This window comes from Gambusia affinis, linkage group LG07 (genome assembly GCF_019740435.1).
Source record: "Gambusia affinis linkage group LG07, SWU_Gaff_1.0, whole genome shotgun sequence".
NCBI lineage: Eukaryota > Metazoa > Chordata > Actinopteri > Cyprinodontiformes > Poeciliidae > Gambusia > Gambusia affinis.
In genome coordinates this window covers 17,288,125-17,305,785 of record NC_057874.1, presented here as the reverse complement: position 1 = coordinate 17,305,785, position 17,661 = coordinate 17,288,125, and the positions used below count along the sequence as shown (strand labels likewise).

General features: G+C 38.9%; 2 protein-coding genes across 14 annotated transcripts in view; one reads left to right on the top strand and one right to left on the bottom strand.

The window, feature by feature from the left end:
• Positions 1–14,044, top strand: part of ca16b (carbonic anhydrase XVI b) — a 152,182-nt gene extending 138,138 nt beyond the window's left edge. Inside the window, exons 16-29 of the mRNA XM_044121238.1 lie at positions 1,676–1,772; positions 1,902–1,984; positions 2,285–2,419; positions 2,511–2,645; positions 3,795–3,967; positions 4,100–4,235; positions 6,012–6,158; positions 6,530–6,623; positions 6,957–7,033; positions 7,146–7,274; positions 7,389–7,535; positions 7,869–8,011; positions 8,632–8,767; positions 10,673–14,044. Of these exons, the coding sequence (XP_043977173.1) occupies positions 1,676–1,772; positions 1,902–1,984; positions 2,285–2,419; positions 2,511–2,645; positions 3,795–3,967; positions 4,100–4,235; positions 6,012–6,158; positions 6,530–6,623; positions 6,957–7,033; positions 7,146–7,274; positions 7,389–7,535; positions 7,869–8,011; positions 8,632–8,767; positions 10,673–10,819 (1,779 nt within the window). The 3' untranslated portion in view covers positions 10,820–14,044. The remainder of the gene's footprint in view (positions 1–1,675; positions 1,773–1,901; positions 1,985–2,284; positions 2,420–2,510; positions 2,646–3,794; positions 3,968–4,099; positions 4,236–6,011; positions 6,159–6,529; positions 6,624–6,956; positions 7,034–7,145; positions 7,275–7,388; positions 7,536–7,868; positions 8,012–8,631; positions 8,768–10,672) is intronic.
• Positions 14,045–16,300: 2,256 nt separating this feature from the next.
• Positions 16,301–17,661, bottom strand: part of cadpsb (Ca2+-dependent activator protein for secretion b) — an 89,936-nt gene continuing 88,575 nt past the window's right edge. For all 13 annotated transcript variants that reach the window (XM_044121239.1, XM_044121250.1, XM_044121246.1 and 10 more), the window contains one exon: positions 16,301–17,633. In XM_044121239.1, the coding sequence (XP_043977174.1) occupies positions 17,460–17,633 (174 nt within the window). In that variant the 3' untranslated portion in view covers positions 16,301–17,459. The remainder of the gene's footprint in view (positions 17,634–17,661) is intronic.

Sequence of the window (17,661 nt, the reverse complement as noted above, 5' to 3'; positions counted from 1 at the left end):
TGATATTATGATTGTAGGGCATTTAAGCATGCCAGGGCGATTTCCTCATCTCAAACAATATGCTCAAACAACAAACCAGCAACAGTGGTGGCTATGCCACAACAAAATTGGTCGATACAGGTTGCAACATCGGCCTTTATGACGATGAAATTAGTTCTGTGTTTGTCATGCAGGCACATAATGACTGGATTGTTTGTTGATCAGGTAGTCTGGGCTTGTCACTGTACCATTCACAAATTCTGCATTGACAAAAAACACACCAGATCACACTCACACTGTAAAACCACCATTAAAGCCTCATCTTTACCTGTCTGCTACACAATGTTTCCTTAATGTCTCTAACATCTTTGGTGGCCATCATCTCTGCTCAACGTGAATCGATTTTTATCAGCGAACAGCATAGATGCTCCCTTGCCCATGCAAGGCAACAACGGCTGTGCCAATTGGTGTGATTGGGTTCCCTTGCAAATACTTGTTGTGAATTCTGTCATTAAGCATAAAAAAAGTAGTGAAATGTTGAATAGTTGAACGTGTACATTCATAAGTTTAGAGATTGTCATATTAGGTTTGACTGTAAACGTTGTGCTGCATTTTAGATCCATCCTGAAATTTCACCTGAAAGCCTGCTATGCCTAAGTTTTTGTGAGCCGCATAAATATTTTTTTATGTAAACCCTTTTATTGTTGCTCTGGCTGTATTTTAGTGTTACCATCCAGCTGGAAACTGAGCCTCTGCCTTCGTCTGAGGTATTTTATTGTCAAGGTTTTCTTCCAGGATTGCACTGTAATTTGTACTGTAACCTTCTTCTTGCCTCTCTGCCATGAAAGCAATATTTATAGAGAGCAAGACAAATTTGTTGTCCTTCTCCCATCTCAGCAGCTCCTCCAGAGTTACCATGGCCACATTCTTCTCTAACCCATCCTTCCATTTCCCAGCTGCTTTCATAGTGAGACTAAAATACACACAAATGGACTCGGTTTCCTTGTTAGCTGACAGTTGGTTACACTGGTTTGGGTTTCGTCTGACAAACTGCTGAGTGCAAATTGTGTTTGTGAATTTTTGAAGCTCTGCAAACCAGGTTGCATGTGTACAACAGCTAGAAATCACTGTATTCCTGTGTTTGTATGTGGAGTCACAAAATTTGACCAGATGGTCTGGAGAAAGATGGAGGGAGCGATCAGAGGGATGGAGGTTAATTAGAGAAGGCTCTTTCTGCTGGTTCTCTGGATGGGAACACATTTTTTTTTCTGTGTAACTAGGTTAAGAAAGGAGGCAAAAGCTTCGCCCCCAGAGTATTCCCTCTAATTGGGGTCAGGCGGTGTGAGGCTGGTGTGGATGGTTTCTAAATGCACCAGGATGGAGCCCTGTTTGGAAGTGACTGTATTTTGTGGGTGGGTGATCACACCACGGTGTAGTAGGGGGGAAAATAAGGAGCTCCTGCTCTGCTGAAGCGTCTTTGACCATGAAGGCCCTGAACTCCTGGAATCTCATTTATGTATGCAAAGCGTTTGGGGGTATAATGTCCTCTTTCAAAATAACAAGGACAGTATCCCAACAATTCCTGTTCTTACCAGGCAGTCTTTACAGTTTATTGGAAGCCTAGCAAGCTAATACTATTAGCTCCTCTCTTCTTGCCTAATAAAATCCATTTCTGTCTATTTTTTTCTCTCCCCAGGAGGTCCAGCGCTCCACAGTCGACTTAAAAATCACTGCAGAACATTCCAATCATCCTGACAACAAGCACAAAAACAGATACATCAACATTGTAGCCTGTGAGTCGGCTGTGAAATCTGATTAGAACGTCTGCCGCTGTGGGATTCAATAATGTTTTTATACCAGGTTTTCATCCTTTTCATGATAAAAAAATAAAAACATCCATGCCTCCTTCTTACTTTCCTCAGATGACCACAGCAGGGTGAAATTGCGAGCTTTGGCAGGAAAAGATGCCAAACATTCGGATTACATCAACGCCAACTATGTGGATGTGAGTTTGATTTTTTACTTTTTTTCATTTCACTCATGGCTACTTTAGATGTTTTATTTTTTTTTTATTTTCTATTAATGCGGGTTTCAGCTTGGTTATCAGTGCATGAGCTGTGAAAGAATCATTCCCACTGCAGAACACCATGTGGCAGTTTTATTTAGGATATCAAGCAAGGTGTCAAAGCTGCAAAATTGTATCCAGCATGTATTTCTGATATCAAATGGGCTACATATTTCTTCTAGTTCGTGGGAATAATGTATTATAAGGATTGCATCTTATCAGCAAATAATCCCATTTCAGGGCTACAACCGTCCCAGGGCTTATATCGCTGCTCAGGGTCCTCTCAAGTCTACGTTCGAGGACTTTTGGAGGATGGTGTGGGAGCAGAACACAGGAATCATCGTCATGATAACCAACCTGGTGGAAAAAGGGAGGGTAAGGTCACCCTATTTACTCCCACGCCAGAGACGTCCTGGCTCTCAGACAAGCGCCGCTCACACTGCTGTTTGGTTCTCGTGTGTTTCAGAGGAAATGCGACCAGTACTGGCCGACGGAGAGCAGCGAGCAGTACGGAAACATCGTGGTGACGCTGAAAAGCACCAAGGTGCACGCCTGCTATACTCTGCGTCGGTTTCTCATAAGGAATACGAAAGTTAAAAAGGTAAATCAGTGCAGAAAACATGTAACCTTTCTGTCTCTATAGATTTAAGTGTTCATTTTTTTCCTTAAAAGACTGATAGAGATGCATAAATGTCTCAATACAAAGATTATCTGTTATTCAATTCATAAGAAATTACAGTATTTCTTCTATTATTGCTGTAATTATCTTTTGGTATCTTTACTAATCTATTGAATTTATTTATTAAATCTCTTTTCTGTATTTTTTAATCATTGCTGTATTTTTTTAATTTGTCATCAAATTCTGCAGATTTTACTTTTTTACATTTATTTTATTTTAACTTTATTATTTTATAAATGTATTTAAATGTATATTCCCAGGCAACTTTATAAATTCTTTTTATTTCTCTGTGCACCCCACCCACTGCCCTCTCCTGCTTTCTTCTAGCTGATGACTGCTTTGCGTCTCTCTTTTACGTTTATGTGTGATTTATCTCTGCTCATCTATTCCTCAGCCTCAGAGTGTGGAGATAAATGCAGAAGGAAGATTTATCTAATTATTTCTGAAGCTTTTGTTGGCTTATTGGTTGATGTGCTATTTATACATTTCTGCCTGTCTTACTTCTGCCAAGGAGGTGCTTTGTTCTGTTTTTGTTTGCCAAGTTGTTTAAAAGATGAGGAAACACTGCTTTAAAATGTGACTGGTGGTGGGACAAAATACATCAGAATTGATTATTTTATGTTTAACCTGAACTTTTTAGTCAATTTATGTTTATTTTTTTGACCATTTAGGTTTGCAGAGATAATTCATTCCTCCATCTATCCAGCCATGCATATTAATTTGTTCATCTATTTGTCCTCCCATGCATTCATCTGTTTGCCCATCCGTTCAAACTTTTGTGTATTCATCAATGCATCCATTCATTCATTATTAAGTACAGCTCTAAGGGCATTATTAGTAGATACAGATTGCATGAACTTTGCCACCACAATGCACTATCATAAAAAGCAGATTAAACTACTTCTATTTAGCTAAATATGTTAACAATAAAAATAAATATTATTAATCAAATATTCTGGCTCCATTCAGGCTGAATACTCTACTACATGGAATGTGTCGCTCCATGGCTACAGAGTAAAGCATCAGAACTGCATTTTCCCCTTGCTTAACTTGCTTGTTTTCATACTTCAGGGTCAGAAGGGGAACCAGAAAGGGAAGCTTAATGAACGTATCGTGATCCAGTATCACTACACTCAGTGGCCTGACATGGGAGTACCAGAGTACACCCTCCCTGTCCTCACTTTCATCAACCGCTCCTCAGCGGCTCGTACTGCAGACATGGGTCCCGTCCTGGTGCACTGCAGGTACATCCTCAGCACTGAGCTCCAGGGCTGAATGGCTGATCCAGATGGGCCGTCAGACTCATTAATGATGATTTGCTTTTAATCTCTCCCTCTGAACATCCACTCACACCACTTTTGCGCTCTGCTCTTCAGTGCAGGGGTCGGGCGCACGGGGACGTACATCGTCATCGACAGCATGCTGCAACAAATCAAGGACAAAAGCACAGCCAGTGTCCTGGATTTTCTCAAACATATACGCACACAACGCAACTACCTTGTCCAGACGGAGGTAAGGTGGCCGAACTTGTCTGGGAAGTCTGGAAAACCGGATTTCTCCCTGTAAAGGTCAGCTGTGATTTCAGATGGGAGAGCAGTTATGAAGTTTATTCAGTTTGATACTCAGAGCTCAGGTAAAGGTCACGCTCGCTGCAATTTTCAGTGCACCGCAGAGTTCAAGCGTTTACACACTCTCCATAATACCGATGACCGTTTTACACCGGAGGTGGCCCACTCTGAACACTGCACACCTCAAATCCTGGACTCTTACAGCTTGAGCAAAATGGAAGACAGGCTGCAGGAAAAAACAGAATATGGATTTACATATTGTCTGATTGTTCTGAAATTTTTAAAACAATATTTTTTTTCTGTGTAAAGAAATGGAAATCTTAAATTAAAGTCTAAAAAATATGTATTGTTTAATTTTCCTCTCCAAAGCATTTCTAAAAAGTTCCTGTCATTTCTTGACAGGTTCAAGTGACCAGTAACTTCAACATTAACTTCCATTTATAACATTCTATACTAAGTCCTTAATAAGTGCTTTATATAACATCCTGTAGCTGTACGGTAACTTGCCTGTCTTTTCTTCTTGATCGTAGTGTTTTGGGTAGTGTTTCCTTTTGTTTTGATGCTTTGAGCAATAAGGCACAATAACTGACAGAGAGAAAAGAAACTTTGAGTCTAGTGTACTCACCAATTCACATCTGCTTCAGTCTGATTTCTGTTGAAGTTTGTAATAATCCACAGATATTGAATTGTTAAACCCTGTAAGATCTCTCTTGTTGTAACTACAGATCAGCCATTCTAACTAAAATTGATGATTAACAATCCTGAGTAGTTGTGGTTGCTTTAGTTGGTATCTTAGGCCATGAACAGAAAGTATATGTTCAAACTTTACTAGTTAGAATCTCCTGAAAATGCTTTGATAGTGTTTCTGTATCTACAGAGACCCTTGAAAGCAAAAGTGCACGCTTTCCGTTAGGTCGGTGGATTTTTCCGATTGCAAAACACTGATATTCAGCATGGGTAGCTGGTTTCAGATGTTGTGTTGGCAAAACAAAAAAATAAAAAATAAAAATCTGAACTCTGGTCATGAAATTTAAAGTAAACAGAAAATATAACTTGCAGAGGAGGATAAACTGGATGAAGCCAAAGACTGGAAATATTGAACTAACAAAACATTTCAGCCTCCTTGACGCACGAGAAAAATCCACCTTTAGTTCACAGTTCGCCAAAAAAGTTCTAACTTCTTAGCATTCCTGTTTCTACATTTACCCCAGAGGAAACAAATATTATCCCAGAATGCTACCCTGGCTCCTGAAAAAGGTTATTCAGTTTAATTACATCTTAACATTAACCCTGATTTCATGAGGATTTCTGTAAAATTCACTAAATTACTTTTTGGTCAGTACAGCAGGGGGGGAAAAATCAGTTTATCTGGCATCCCTAGATTCAACTTTAAATTACACAGTTCTGAAATTGTACATTTCTAAAACCTTGTTATATTTTAATACCTGAAACCCACCTGTGTCTACATTCTCATAAAACTACCAGCTACCTTAATGTTCGCTGAAGTAATCCTGTGGTAATTTGTCATATCTTTGCTTTGTCCACGAGTGGCAATTACAAGTTAAAATCAAATAGTGTTATAAAAATATATAATGACACATTAAGTTACCTAGCAAACAAGGTATATATTACTTTTGACCTACACTGCAGAAACTTAAATGTAGAAACCTAAAATGAATAGAAAAAGAACCTACTATTAAGTAACTCACTTCCCTTTCAGGAGCAGTATGTTTTCATCCACGACGCTCTGATGGAGGCCATCCTCAGCAGAGAGACGGAGGTGCCGGCCTGGAAGCTGCACGGCTACGTCAACAGCATCCTGACGCCCAACTCGACCGGCCGCACACGGCTGGAGAAGCAGTTTAGGGTGAGTGGAAGCAGCCTGAGGTGGCCCGCTGATCACAAACTTAGTAGAAACACACTTGACGGCTTTTCTGCTACTAGACTGAAAGTGACTTTGATGTTAGCTTCATGAAATCATGTCTGTCACCTCTGTTGCGTTACGCAAAGTTTGATGAATGTTTCATCAAGCTACGGCTCTTTCAACATCAAGAGAGGAAAGAAAATAATTGCTCACATAAAGTCACTTACATCTCAGTTTCCACACTTGTCATTAAAATAGAAGGGATGCTGTTAATTTCGAGTTGTGTGTCATTCCTCGTGCTTGTGCTGGACTTCCTTTGACTTCCAGAGCCAAGAATCTGATATTTAATTTTTTTTTTCTTCTCTCTCTCTCAGCTGCTGAGTCAGTGCAACACACGCTTCGTCGAGTGCTTTAGCGCTCACAAAGACTGCAACAAGGAGAAGAACCGCAACTCCTCAGTTGTTCCCTGTGAGTATTTACTGCAGCATCCTCACTCTGTACCCGTAGGTTGTGCAAATAACCAATCACGTCACTCCGTAATGCACATTTATTTCCTTTATCAGCCTGTGAATTATTAAGACAATTCCTGCTCCAAATTTAGAATCCATTTCCATAATCCTATAAGTTAATCTTTCTGTGCATTCTCAGCACCCTGTGAGGAGAAAAAGGAGGTACTTGTTGCTATGGCAACAGCAAGGACTGATAATGAATGTGTGCATTATCAGCGGGCGTGATATAAAAGACGCTTGGGTTGGGATTTAAAGCTTGTTTTTCTTTTTTTCCCTCTCTGTGCCTCAACAGCGGAAAGAGCAAGGGTTGGACTCACCACCCTTCCTGGCATGAAAGGAACAGATTACATTAATGCATCCTACATAATGGTACAGTGTTGACAATTAATGAGTTGCTTTTCTGTATCCTGAGCCATTAAGCTTCTGCTGAGAAAATGATGGGTTGAGCAAAAGGCTAACTGTTCCACCTCTGTCTACTCAGGGCTACTACAGAAGTAATGAGTTCATTATTACCCAGCATCCTTTGCCCCACACCACCACAGACTTCTGGAGGATGATTTGGGACCACAATGCTCAGATTATCGTCATGCTGCCTGACAACCAGGGGCTGGTGAGTGAGCGGACATGAAAAATAGAATCATTTAAGCGTTTGTGCGGAGACGGAATGCTGATGAATAATTAGCGGAGGATTTAAATAATGTGCGCGTCACCGCTCTCCCCTCAGGCCGAGGATGAATTTGTTTACTGGCCGAGCCGAGAAGAGGCCATGAACTGCATCGCCTTCACCGTAACTCTCATCAGTAAGGACAGACTGTGCCTCTCCAATGAGGAGCAAATCATCATCCACGACTTCATCTTGGAGGCCACGCAGGTACCTGCTCACCCTGATAATTGTTAATGAGGAGCCGTTCAGTCGCTGTGAGCGGAAGCTTTAATTAAAATCATAGAGTCAAGTTTAGTATAGTTTGGAAATCTCTGGAAAAGTGGAATTTTATTAATCCAATTTTCCATTCATAAAAAAGTATTCTGACTCTTTTGTATATAGAAATGTTGCATCTAAACATCCATTGTCCTTTTGCAGCTTCCATATTAAAATCTGACTGAAGTAGAAACATCTGCTGTACATTTGTGGTACAGCATTGTATAAAATATTTCTGTTGGACATGAAGTAAATGTGAGAACCGTCTTCTTCTGTTCTCATCAGGATGATTATGTTCTGGAGGTGAGACACTTTCAGTGCCCCAAATGGCCAAACCCGGACGCCCCTCTCAGCAACACCTTCGAGCTCATCAATGTCATCAAGGAGGAAGCCATGACTCGAGATGGCCCCACCATTGTGCATGATGAGTATGTTACCTTTCCTCCCAAAGTTTAGAAACAAGAGGGATTCTAGTGGAAATTTTGTCCAGGGAAATAAAGAATCTGCTTAATTTTAATAAAGATATTGATCTTACCTGCCGTTCTAAGTTTGTATCTTGGACTAGAGTGAAGCAAATGATCTTCTTTTAATTTCTGGGGGTTTAGCACAACTAGGATTAAGATTAAAGGCAATGCAGTAAATTTTGAGTGCTTTTTGTACCTCGGGGTTTTAAAGTCCTTAAGTGTACACCAGCACTTATTATTTTAATGCCCCATAATGAAGGGAGAAAAAAAAAAGCCTAAAACTCTTGTAGATTCCCAGCTGATGTCCCTCCTACATGCATCAGTGTCTGCAGCATCTCATCTGCCATTAATGGGACGTATCTCCCGGTCTGTCTGCAGCTCGTTAAATTATTTTCAGAAGTCGTGACGGAATAAATAACACAGCATCCTTCGCTCATTTATTCGGGATTGTGAATAGAAAGGGTCGGAGCCCTGGAATGAAATTAAAAATCCAACATTGTGTTTAAAGTGAGGAACACCCAGCGTAACCTTGTTGAAGAGCACATGACAGCTGTTGCGATCTCACAGTGATCATCTCCTTCTAGGTGTGGAGCCGTGTCAGCGGGCATGCTCTGCGCCCTCACCACGCTGTCCCAGCAGTTGGAAAGCGAGGGCGTCGTTGACATCTATCAGGTGGCCAAGATGATCAATCTCATGAGGCCGGGGGTCTTCACTGATATAGTGAGTTTGGCAAACAGAAACTTTCTGTCGTTTCATTTCTTACTAACTGTGTGGAGGGATTGTTTCTGGACACATTTGTTCGTGAAGCTGTTGGGCTTGTTCAAGCCTGTTCTGCTGCCCCCAAGTGGCCAAATAACCATTTCATGCGGTCTGATAAACACTTAAAGGCCCACAGTAACAAATATTAGCAGATGCTGCATTTTACAAGCTATATAATAACTATTACCAAGCTATAACATATGTATTTGTCCTTTCTGGGCCACAGGAACCCCACAGTAAAGCATTTGTAAGTTGGCCAGTAGTTTCTACACACATGAATATCAAAGCTAATTTCTTGTAGCTACAACATCTTGTGGGGGTTAAAAACCGCCGTCTGAATTTGTCTTACTTTGTTCTGTGCTGAGATTATCAGTGATAGACAAGCTAGTGGGAGGAAAATGATGTGTTGTTTTCATATTTTTCAAAAATAAAAGTGTGACATATGTATTCATCCCTTATCACTGTAATAAATGGAGATAACATCCAGTTATTTTAGCGGTGGCCGGATGTTTTCTGATTAAATTCTCCACCTGTATGTGATCTAATCTGACATAAACACAGCTGCTCTGTGGAGGCCTCAGAGGTTTGTTAGTGAACAAACAGCATCATGAAAACTGAGGAAGGCAGCTAATAAAATTGTGGAGAGGTTTAAAACAAAATGATGTTTTCAAAACAATATCCCAACAAGTCACTGTTAAATTCATCTTTTGAATGTGAAATTAGGGTTTTTCACGTGGAAACTTTCTGCAGAGGTTCACAGTTCAGGTGTGAGAAACTCCTGCTCAACTCAACATAACCTTCATAAAAATAAAAAAAAGAGTACCAAGACAAAAGCAGTCACTATAATGATGAAGTTCAGTTTGAAGTTCCCACAGGTCAGGAAGCTGCACACATGTGGAAGCAACACTACCCATCACTTTGAAACACTGCCATGGCAGCATCATGCTTTGGGATGCTTTTCTTTAGGGTGACATTAAAAAAGGTGACAAATGCAGGGCAAGAAATCCAGAAATTTCTTGGTTTACAAAAGAGGACACCGACTCCAAACATCGAGTCAGAGCCACAGAGGGGATGGTTTAGATCAAAGCATATTCATGTGTTAGAATAGCCCAGTCACTGTCCCGACCTAAATTCAATTAGGAATCTCTGGCATGACTTGAAAACTGGTATTTATAGACTCTCTTCATCCACTCCGTTTGAACTGTTCTACAGAAAAAGAATGTGGAAAATGTCTGTTTCTGGATGGAGAAGACACTCAAAACACCTGCCACAGTAATCAGAGCTGAACATTCATCTACAAAATGAAGAACACGATGTACAAATAGACCCACGCAATTTAGTTTTTTTCATTTATTTTTTTTAGATGAGATTTATTTTTGCATTGACTTGACAATCATGCACTACTTTGTGCCTTGTTTGATTTTTGTGCTGCTTATGATTTCTGCTAATATTTGACGTGTGCGCCAGCAACTACTGTGGGTTTTTCTTAAACAGATGTTATTTGCCAGCAGAGCAAAAGAAGTTTGATTAGTCTTGTTTGTGCAGACCACCTGGTGATCGGAGCAGGAGACCGGTCCAAAGGTCTCAGAAAAACCCTCTGCTGATCCTCAACATGAGAATCAATCAAGAAGTGAGGCTTCTCACCCTGGAGATCACAGAGCTAAGAGAGCAAAAATTGAGGTTACTGTAGACTGTGGTGACTGATTGGGGGCCTAACCTCTGTGTCTTCACGGTCAGAGAGTGTTTCTTAGGAGAAAGAAGCTTTTCAGAGTAAAAGTCCAGTTTAAATCAAACCTGGACACTATGAGTGCTCTGAACAGGGAGCGTGTCTTGTTAACTTTTTAATATTTCTGTTTGTTTGCACAGGAGCAGTACCAGTACCTTTACAAAGCCATGCTGAGCCTGGTCAGCAACAGAGAGTGCAGCCTGAGTCCCACTCACACGGACACTAACGGAGTGGTGGTGATTGCAGACGAGTCGGACCCTGCGGAGAGCATGGAGTCGCTCGTCTGAGGACATTCCTGCAGGCACTTAATTTGTAAAAAAAAAAAAAAAATCACCAATCCAAGAACTTTTCTGAGGCCTTTTTGCCAGACTATTGATTAAACGAATAACCTTATTACTTTTTATACTGATAAAAAAGGTTTTTTGATATTTATGTTTTGTTTTTGTTTTGTTTTTTCGGTCCTTTATTTCTTGTCTATAATGTTCTCCTGCTGAGCGTTTGCACCTGTTTAAGTTGACATGAGGAAAAAGCAGCTCTGTCCACTTTGCACTAAACTATCAGTGTTACTGCCTACACCCAGCGAGTGGAACAAAACCTCGGGGTGGGGGGGGGAGGGGGTTTCGGACCGCATCGAGACAAAACCTGAAGCATGAAGACCAGGATGAGTTGAGGCGATCCACCTGAAGTAAAGTCTTAAACCACTTCATCACACCGTTTCATAGCCCAGCATGTATTTTTTGGTTACAGTTTTCAGGCTCCACCCCTCTTTTTATCATGTGAACAGACTTTCAGCTGCTTCTACATTAATGTCCCAAAATCTCACTGCTGTCCTGTAATATGTACTTATGGCTTTTTTAATTTTATTTTATTTTTTTAAATGTGTTGCAACATCTAATGTGAACATTTATTGCTTTTTGCAGGGATTTATATTGTTGTATTGTTTTGTAATATATATATATATACATATATATATTATCTTTAATAGCCCTGTCATGTTTATTTCTGTACTACTAGATCCATATTCCTGAAGGAGGTTCTGTAGCTTGTCATGTATGGCCTGCAAATCTCCAGCCTGATATAATTTTTCAAGGCTTTTGTTGTTGCTTCTCTAACCTCAGCAAGTCACAGCTCAGCGGTTAACACGCGTATCTGTACCGACACAACGCAATGCCTACAAGAAAACACACAAAAACAAGACAAAAAAAAAAAAAAAAAAGATTCACTCTGCACAAAGTTTTTCATGTTTTATTTTGAAGCGTTTTGTCGCAATGTAATTCGAATCTGTTCCCGGCACTGATCAACAAGCGGAGTCATTTTAAAATCAAGGTGAAAACAAATTTTTTTTTGTTGGGTTTTAGCAAAAACTTTCCACGAGTTTCATTTAATGAAAGCATTTTTAGGTTTGTTGATACCTCTGATTGTTTTTTCCTGCCAAGCTGCTATGAGTCAATGACTTCTCCACATTGTGTTGTTTTTAGGACATTCGTGCAGAAATTGAACTGCAGCAACAGTTGATAGTTTTGTTTGAGTTTACTGAAGACGAGCACCTTCACTTGATCCTCCTGTGAAGATTTAATTCAGTGCCTTGGAAGTCATCCCGGTCTCTAACTGGTCCATTTATTTTAGCAAAAATGTTACCATAAAAGTCTGTATTTTTACCTATATTTTGACATGTTAATTAGGTTTAAATCCAGAGCCAGCCTGAGGCACAAGCAAACTAAGCTGATTCGTATCTTCTCCAAGCCTGTAGGATCCCCCAAGAACATTTTATTTCTCACACTTGAGAAATCTCAAACGTTATTTTCTTGTTGTTTGGTGTCGACAAGAATGAGATAAGTTTTAAATCTGCTATGTTCTTTTTTAAAATAGTAGATTGCTTAATCTGAATAACCTAGAACCTTTAAATGAATTAGATTTTAAAGGAATGATACTAGTATGTTTATAAATAGGACAGAAAAAATATTTTTTTCTCACCCATTCAAATATTTTAGAACAACAGACCATGGTAGGCCTAGTAAATACAAAATGCAGTTTTCAATTAATTATTACATTTATTAACAAGCCTTGCATCCAAATCATCATGAAGAAGAAAGTGTCATAACTGGTTGAGAAATGCTTGGTGGCAAAAACTACCATCAAATGGTTGTGTTAACTGGAAACCACTCTTTTTTTTATCCTTTGGGAATTTATTTTTTATTTTTACTTTTTTACATAATCCATTTATTTTATATGCATTTTAGAATTTTAAAAAGCATGAACAAACTACCTACCTGCTTACGGTCATGGCACAGCATCTCAATTTAATTTAGGTCCAGACTTTGACTGGACCTGTTGACACTGCTGTTTATTGTTGAACCATGAACCCTGATCTTAAGCATCTGCCATGCTTTAGATGTTAAAGTTTTGTCTGTAATTTCCTGGATGAGATGTTGATGTTGAGGTCTTGGAGTAATTTTGGTATAAACACTCTCTGGAGTTCTACATGTTTAGAAAGTTAGTTTGTAACTCTTTCCAGAAAGATAGAAATCAATGTCTTTGTTTCTCTTCTGTTTCTGAGTATCTTTACATTGGGGCATAATGCATTGGTTTGTAAAATCATTTAACCTACGTGTCACTAAATAGGTTCAATTTAAGTGATTTTTAAGAATATCTTTTTCCCTTAACAAAAATAAATCATTACTTGAAAGCTGTTTTTTTCACTTTAGTCTGGAAATTTTTCTCCAGTATTAAAATTTATTTGACGATCTGCAATGTTCAACTATGATAGAAGGAAAGAATCCTTTTTCATAGCATTCTACTACAAAACCATCCAAGATGGTTTATACTGACTGGTAGGTTAAATTAAGAGTTACTAAATTAATTTCTGCCTGTGGCCCCACTGAACTATGGGTCCACCTTGCTTATATAATGACATATTTAGATTTTTTTTTTTTTTTTTTTGGACATAAATGTTTAATTATGCATCAAAATTTAATCACATAAAGAAAAATAGCCTTTGCTGTTATTTAACTTTTCAGAATTTATTTTCACCTTGAAGAAACGTCTGCTGATCAGTGTCTCATTTAAAAAAATACAACAAAAAAAAAAGTCTGTGAATAAATAAAACACGAAAAAAAAAAGTAATAATCCAAGGAAGGTAAAAACTTTTCTATAGACACTGTACTTTCCTTCTTGGTGGGTTGATGCTTTATTTGTAACCAAAGATGTGGTTCCAGTTTGCGACATGTTAAGTGGTTTTGTCCTAAAATCTATTTAACCGACGAGCGTTTGAAATCAAATTGTTCCGTACAGATTTTCCAGTGTCAGAGGTGTGAATTTTAACCAGAGTTTAAGCATGTTTCTGTTCGAGCCTCAGGAACTTGCCTTCCGGAGAAATTTTACTTTTGTGATGCTTTCCTCACTCTAGTAAACAAGGTTACAAATTCAAACTGTAAAATTGTATTTTATCCAGGCCGAAATTCCGTCTCTGCGTTATTTTGTGGCTATAATTATAATCCCTTTTCAACCCTGAACATGAGTCTCTGGTTTATTCGTGTATATTTTCTTTTTCTATTATTATTTTACTTATGAAATCTCAAAAGAAAAAGAATAATAATACTTCACTTTCAAATGCCAGTGAAACCCACATGCTCCAAACTACTTTTGGAACAAATTTTATTACCTTTCATTTCTTCTAGAAATGTATTTCTTAATGTCTGCAAAGAAATCCCTTCTGGGATTTTGACAGGATCTTCCTGACATTTACTTTGTGGTCCGGGGAGACGGAGTTGGCTCATTTTGGCTTGGTCAGTGGTTTAATCTATTTAGAAATTATAAATGTCCTCTTCCATCATGTCATGTTTGTATTTCAGTATCCTACTTTATTACTCTGGTATCATGAAATGATTAAAGTGTGGTGTTGGTTATGCTGCATCAAAGATTGATGCTTTGACTTTGAGTCCAAGACAAATCCTGTATCTCTTATCGCCCCCTGCTGACGGAGAACTGGGATCGCCTATGTGTAAAAATAAATGATAGAGGATGCCATGTAAGAGTGGTGTAATAATGGGTGAATGCAGTTCTTTACAGTGCAGCGCAGTTTTAATGTTTTGTGGGTTGTTTTACAGGCACATTTCTTGTAACTTATGCGTTTCATCTTTCAAAGTGATGCTGAAAAGTGCCAAAAAAATAGACCAAAACTTAGATAGCCTTTTAAACAGATATGCTGAGTTTGTGTGTAATGAAGGCTCTGGACTTCACAACGTCTGTAAGAAATCTGAATCTCTATGCTGATTTGTGCTGCATATATTCTCAAAAGGAAAATCAATCTACAGCTGCATTCTGTGAATCAGAAAACCACTAACAAGTCAATTGTTTGAAGTAATCCAGTCCAAAAAGTGAAACTCTGAAATTAATTATTTACGTACAACTACAGAAATTTGGGTGCTGGACCTGCTATGATCAACACTAGGAGTTCACAATGTGAAGCTCCGTTTTGGAGTGAACGGCTCTTTAACCCTCCACTGTAGCTCTGAATAACTTTGGCAGAAAATGCTAAATAACTGAGCAGTGTTTTAAAATGTAAAGATAACAGGAAAAAATACCATCTTTAGCCGTCTACAGTGGGTTTTTTGTTGTTGTTGTTGTTTATTAAGTGATGTTGCTTTTGTGGCTCTATACAAATTGTATTTACCTGGACCAGAGGGAAGAAAGCCTCCTAAGGTTGTGTAGGTTGCAGGTACCTAGTCTACATCATTGTGGCAGTTTTTCAGCAGACAGTCATTGACCAGAAAAAGATAATTGATGAAGAATGTAGCTATTTAAAGTGCAGTATCCAAATGTATCAATAAAAAGTTTAGTGGTTGGAAAAGTGTTTCAGAAAATTGGTTTTTGAGCAAAATTAACTTATTTCATGCTTCCCTATGCTTAAAAGCTATATGGACGTGTTATTTTTCTCTCGGCAGAGACCTGCATACACTGCCAAACATAATATACATACTAACGAGTTAATGACTTTGGTCTCCCTAACCTAAACTGACCTATTTGTTCAAAGGAAGCTTAGAGACACAAACTTGACAGCTGCTATTAAAGCAACATGTGGTTTCTTAGTTCCATCTGCAGACATAAATGCTAATCACTTCCACACCTTGTTGCACTGATACAGTAACTCGTGAAAAAGCAGCCGCAACCCTTAGCATGATTTGCAGAATTTACGTAAGCTGACATGTCTATTTAAAAAAATACTGTAAAGTAGAAAAAGGTGCCCAAGGAACAGGTGAAAGAATAACAGTGAAGCAAAGCACATTCGATTTACAGAGTGGAGCATGAGGCATGTTGGGCAGCATCACCGAAGTGAAAATACTGGCAAGACAAAACACTTCTTTCTTTTTTGAATAATATATATATATATATATATATGTCTTGGGAGGTTTATCCAACGAAGTCTGTTATGTAATTAAAATGAATTTTAAACAAGTGTGGTTATTAAATTAAGCGTAATAATTTTATCAGTAACAGTCTTAACCTAAAAAAATGTGTCCATCTCTATTAACTTTCTGTGATGGCTGGCAAAACGTGTCCAACTGTTGATAAATGCTTGGTGACAGAATAATTCCTGGGGCTACAAAATGTTCCCCGGCTGTACTCTGGTCTCCCCACAAATGAGTTTCACTTTTTCAAATAAATAACTTTAAAAGATTCCATTTTCTTTCAAGCCATTCTAATGTGTTGATGTACAACTGGTCCAGTCTGCAGTTGTGTTTGGCAAAGCTGTTAAACAGGACAGAAGATGCACATGTACAGTAATTTTTATTTAGAGGCCACAGCTCTTGCATATTACAACTGTTGGCTTTCATAAGGCAAAAAAGCAAGAATGAATCCACCAGCTAGTTCACACAGAAAACAGAAAGCATTTAGGGAGAGGGTAGGAACCCACAGGCATGCAGCGATGGCTCAGAATGCAATGTACAGCATTTTTATATTTATATATATTTATATAATATATACAAAACAACAGTGAGACCCAAACAAATGCCAGACATCTCATTCTACACAATTACAGAACAAAGACAGACCAACTTTCTTTTTTTCAATAAAAAAAATTCTTTTTGCTCTTTTTTTTTGTCTGTAAAAGTGCAACTCAATTAAAATAGAACCTGTTTCTAGGCCTTCTTTTAATGTTGAAATAAAAATAGAATCTTCCAAGTTATCAAAATGGATCTGTGGGCATATTGCATCTCCTGAACACCCACTCGAAATTCAAGATTCCAGTCGGGGCGCGTCTAATTTAGTAATCGAGGTGAGACCACGTAGCGTCGACACACGATAGGAAATGCAGGTCGGGACTTACTGTCGGAGTAGCAACAGTGAGCGGACGACACCTCATCTGGATCAGCCGTAAACAGATAGTTTATTTTTTTTAATTATTATTATTTTCAGTTCAAAGCAGTTGGCATTCACTTAAAAACGGACAAGACAAAGAAAAGGGTCCACACACTCATCATCACGACAATGTACCATTAATGAATGTAGAATACGACAAAGAAGCTCCATATAGGTTTGCATTGGACAGGGACACACCGATTAATCTCACTCAACATTGTCAAACAAATGGTTCTCCATATTGCTTAGTTAACACATAGAAATGAATTTAGAAATGAATGAAGACCAAAGATAGGTGCTATCTTTATTATGACACAGCTAAACTGCCAATCATGGTTATTTTTAACATTTTTAATTGAGACTTTTTTTCTGTATAATTTCTATCTTTATGTTTAATAGTTCCTTCAGAGGCAAATCGCGCTGACAAAGAGGTCCTAGAGTGGCTATCTGAGTTGGTACATGCATCAGTAACCAGGCTAAAGTCAAAAGTGTGAAAGGGAGGGGGTGGAAGGGAGAGACGGGCGGTTTTGGACAGACAGACGGGCTGGGGGGGTCGGTGCGCAGCCTCTAGTCCTCTTCATCCTCCTCGTCGCTGTCCTTCATCGAGATGCCCTGCATGCCTCCTTCCCTCACTGAAGCAGTGGCCTCCTCCACGGTCAGCCTGTTGCGCACCGTCTCGTACATCTTGCTGTTCAGGGTGGAGTCCAAGACACCCTGTAGGCGGAAGTCTCTGTACTTTTTCTGCGGAGCAAAAAGAGATTCGTCAGCT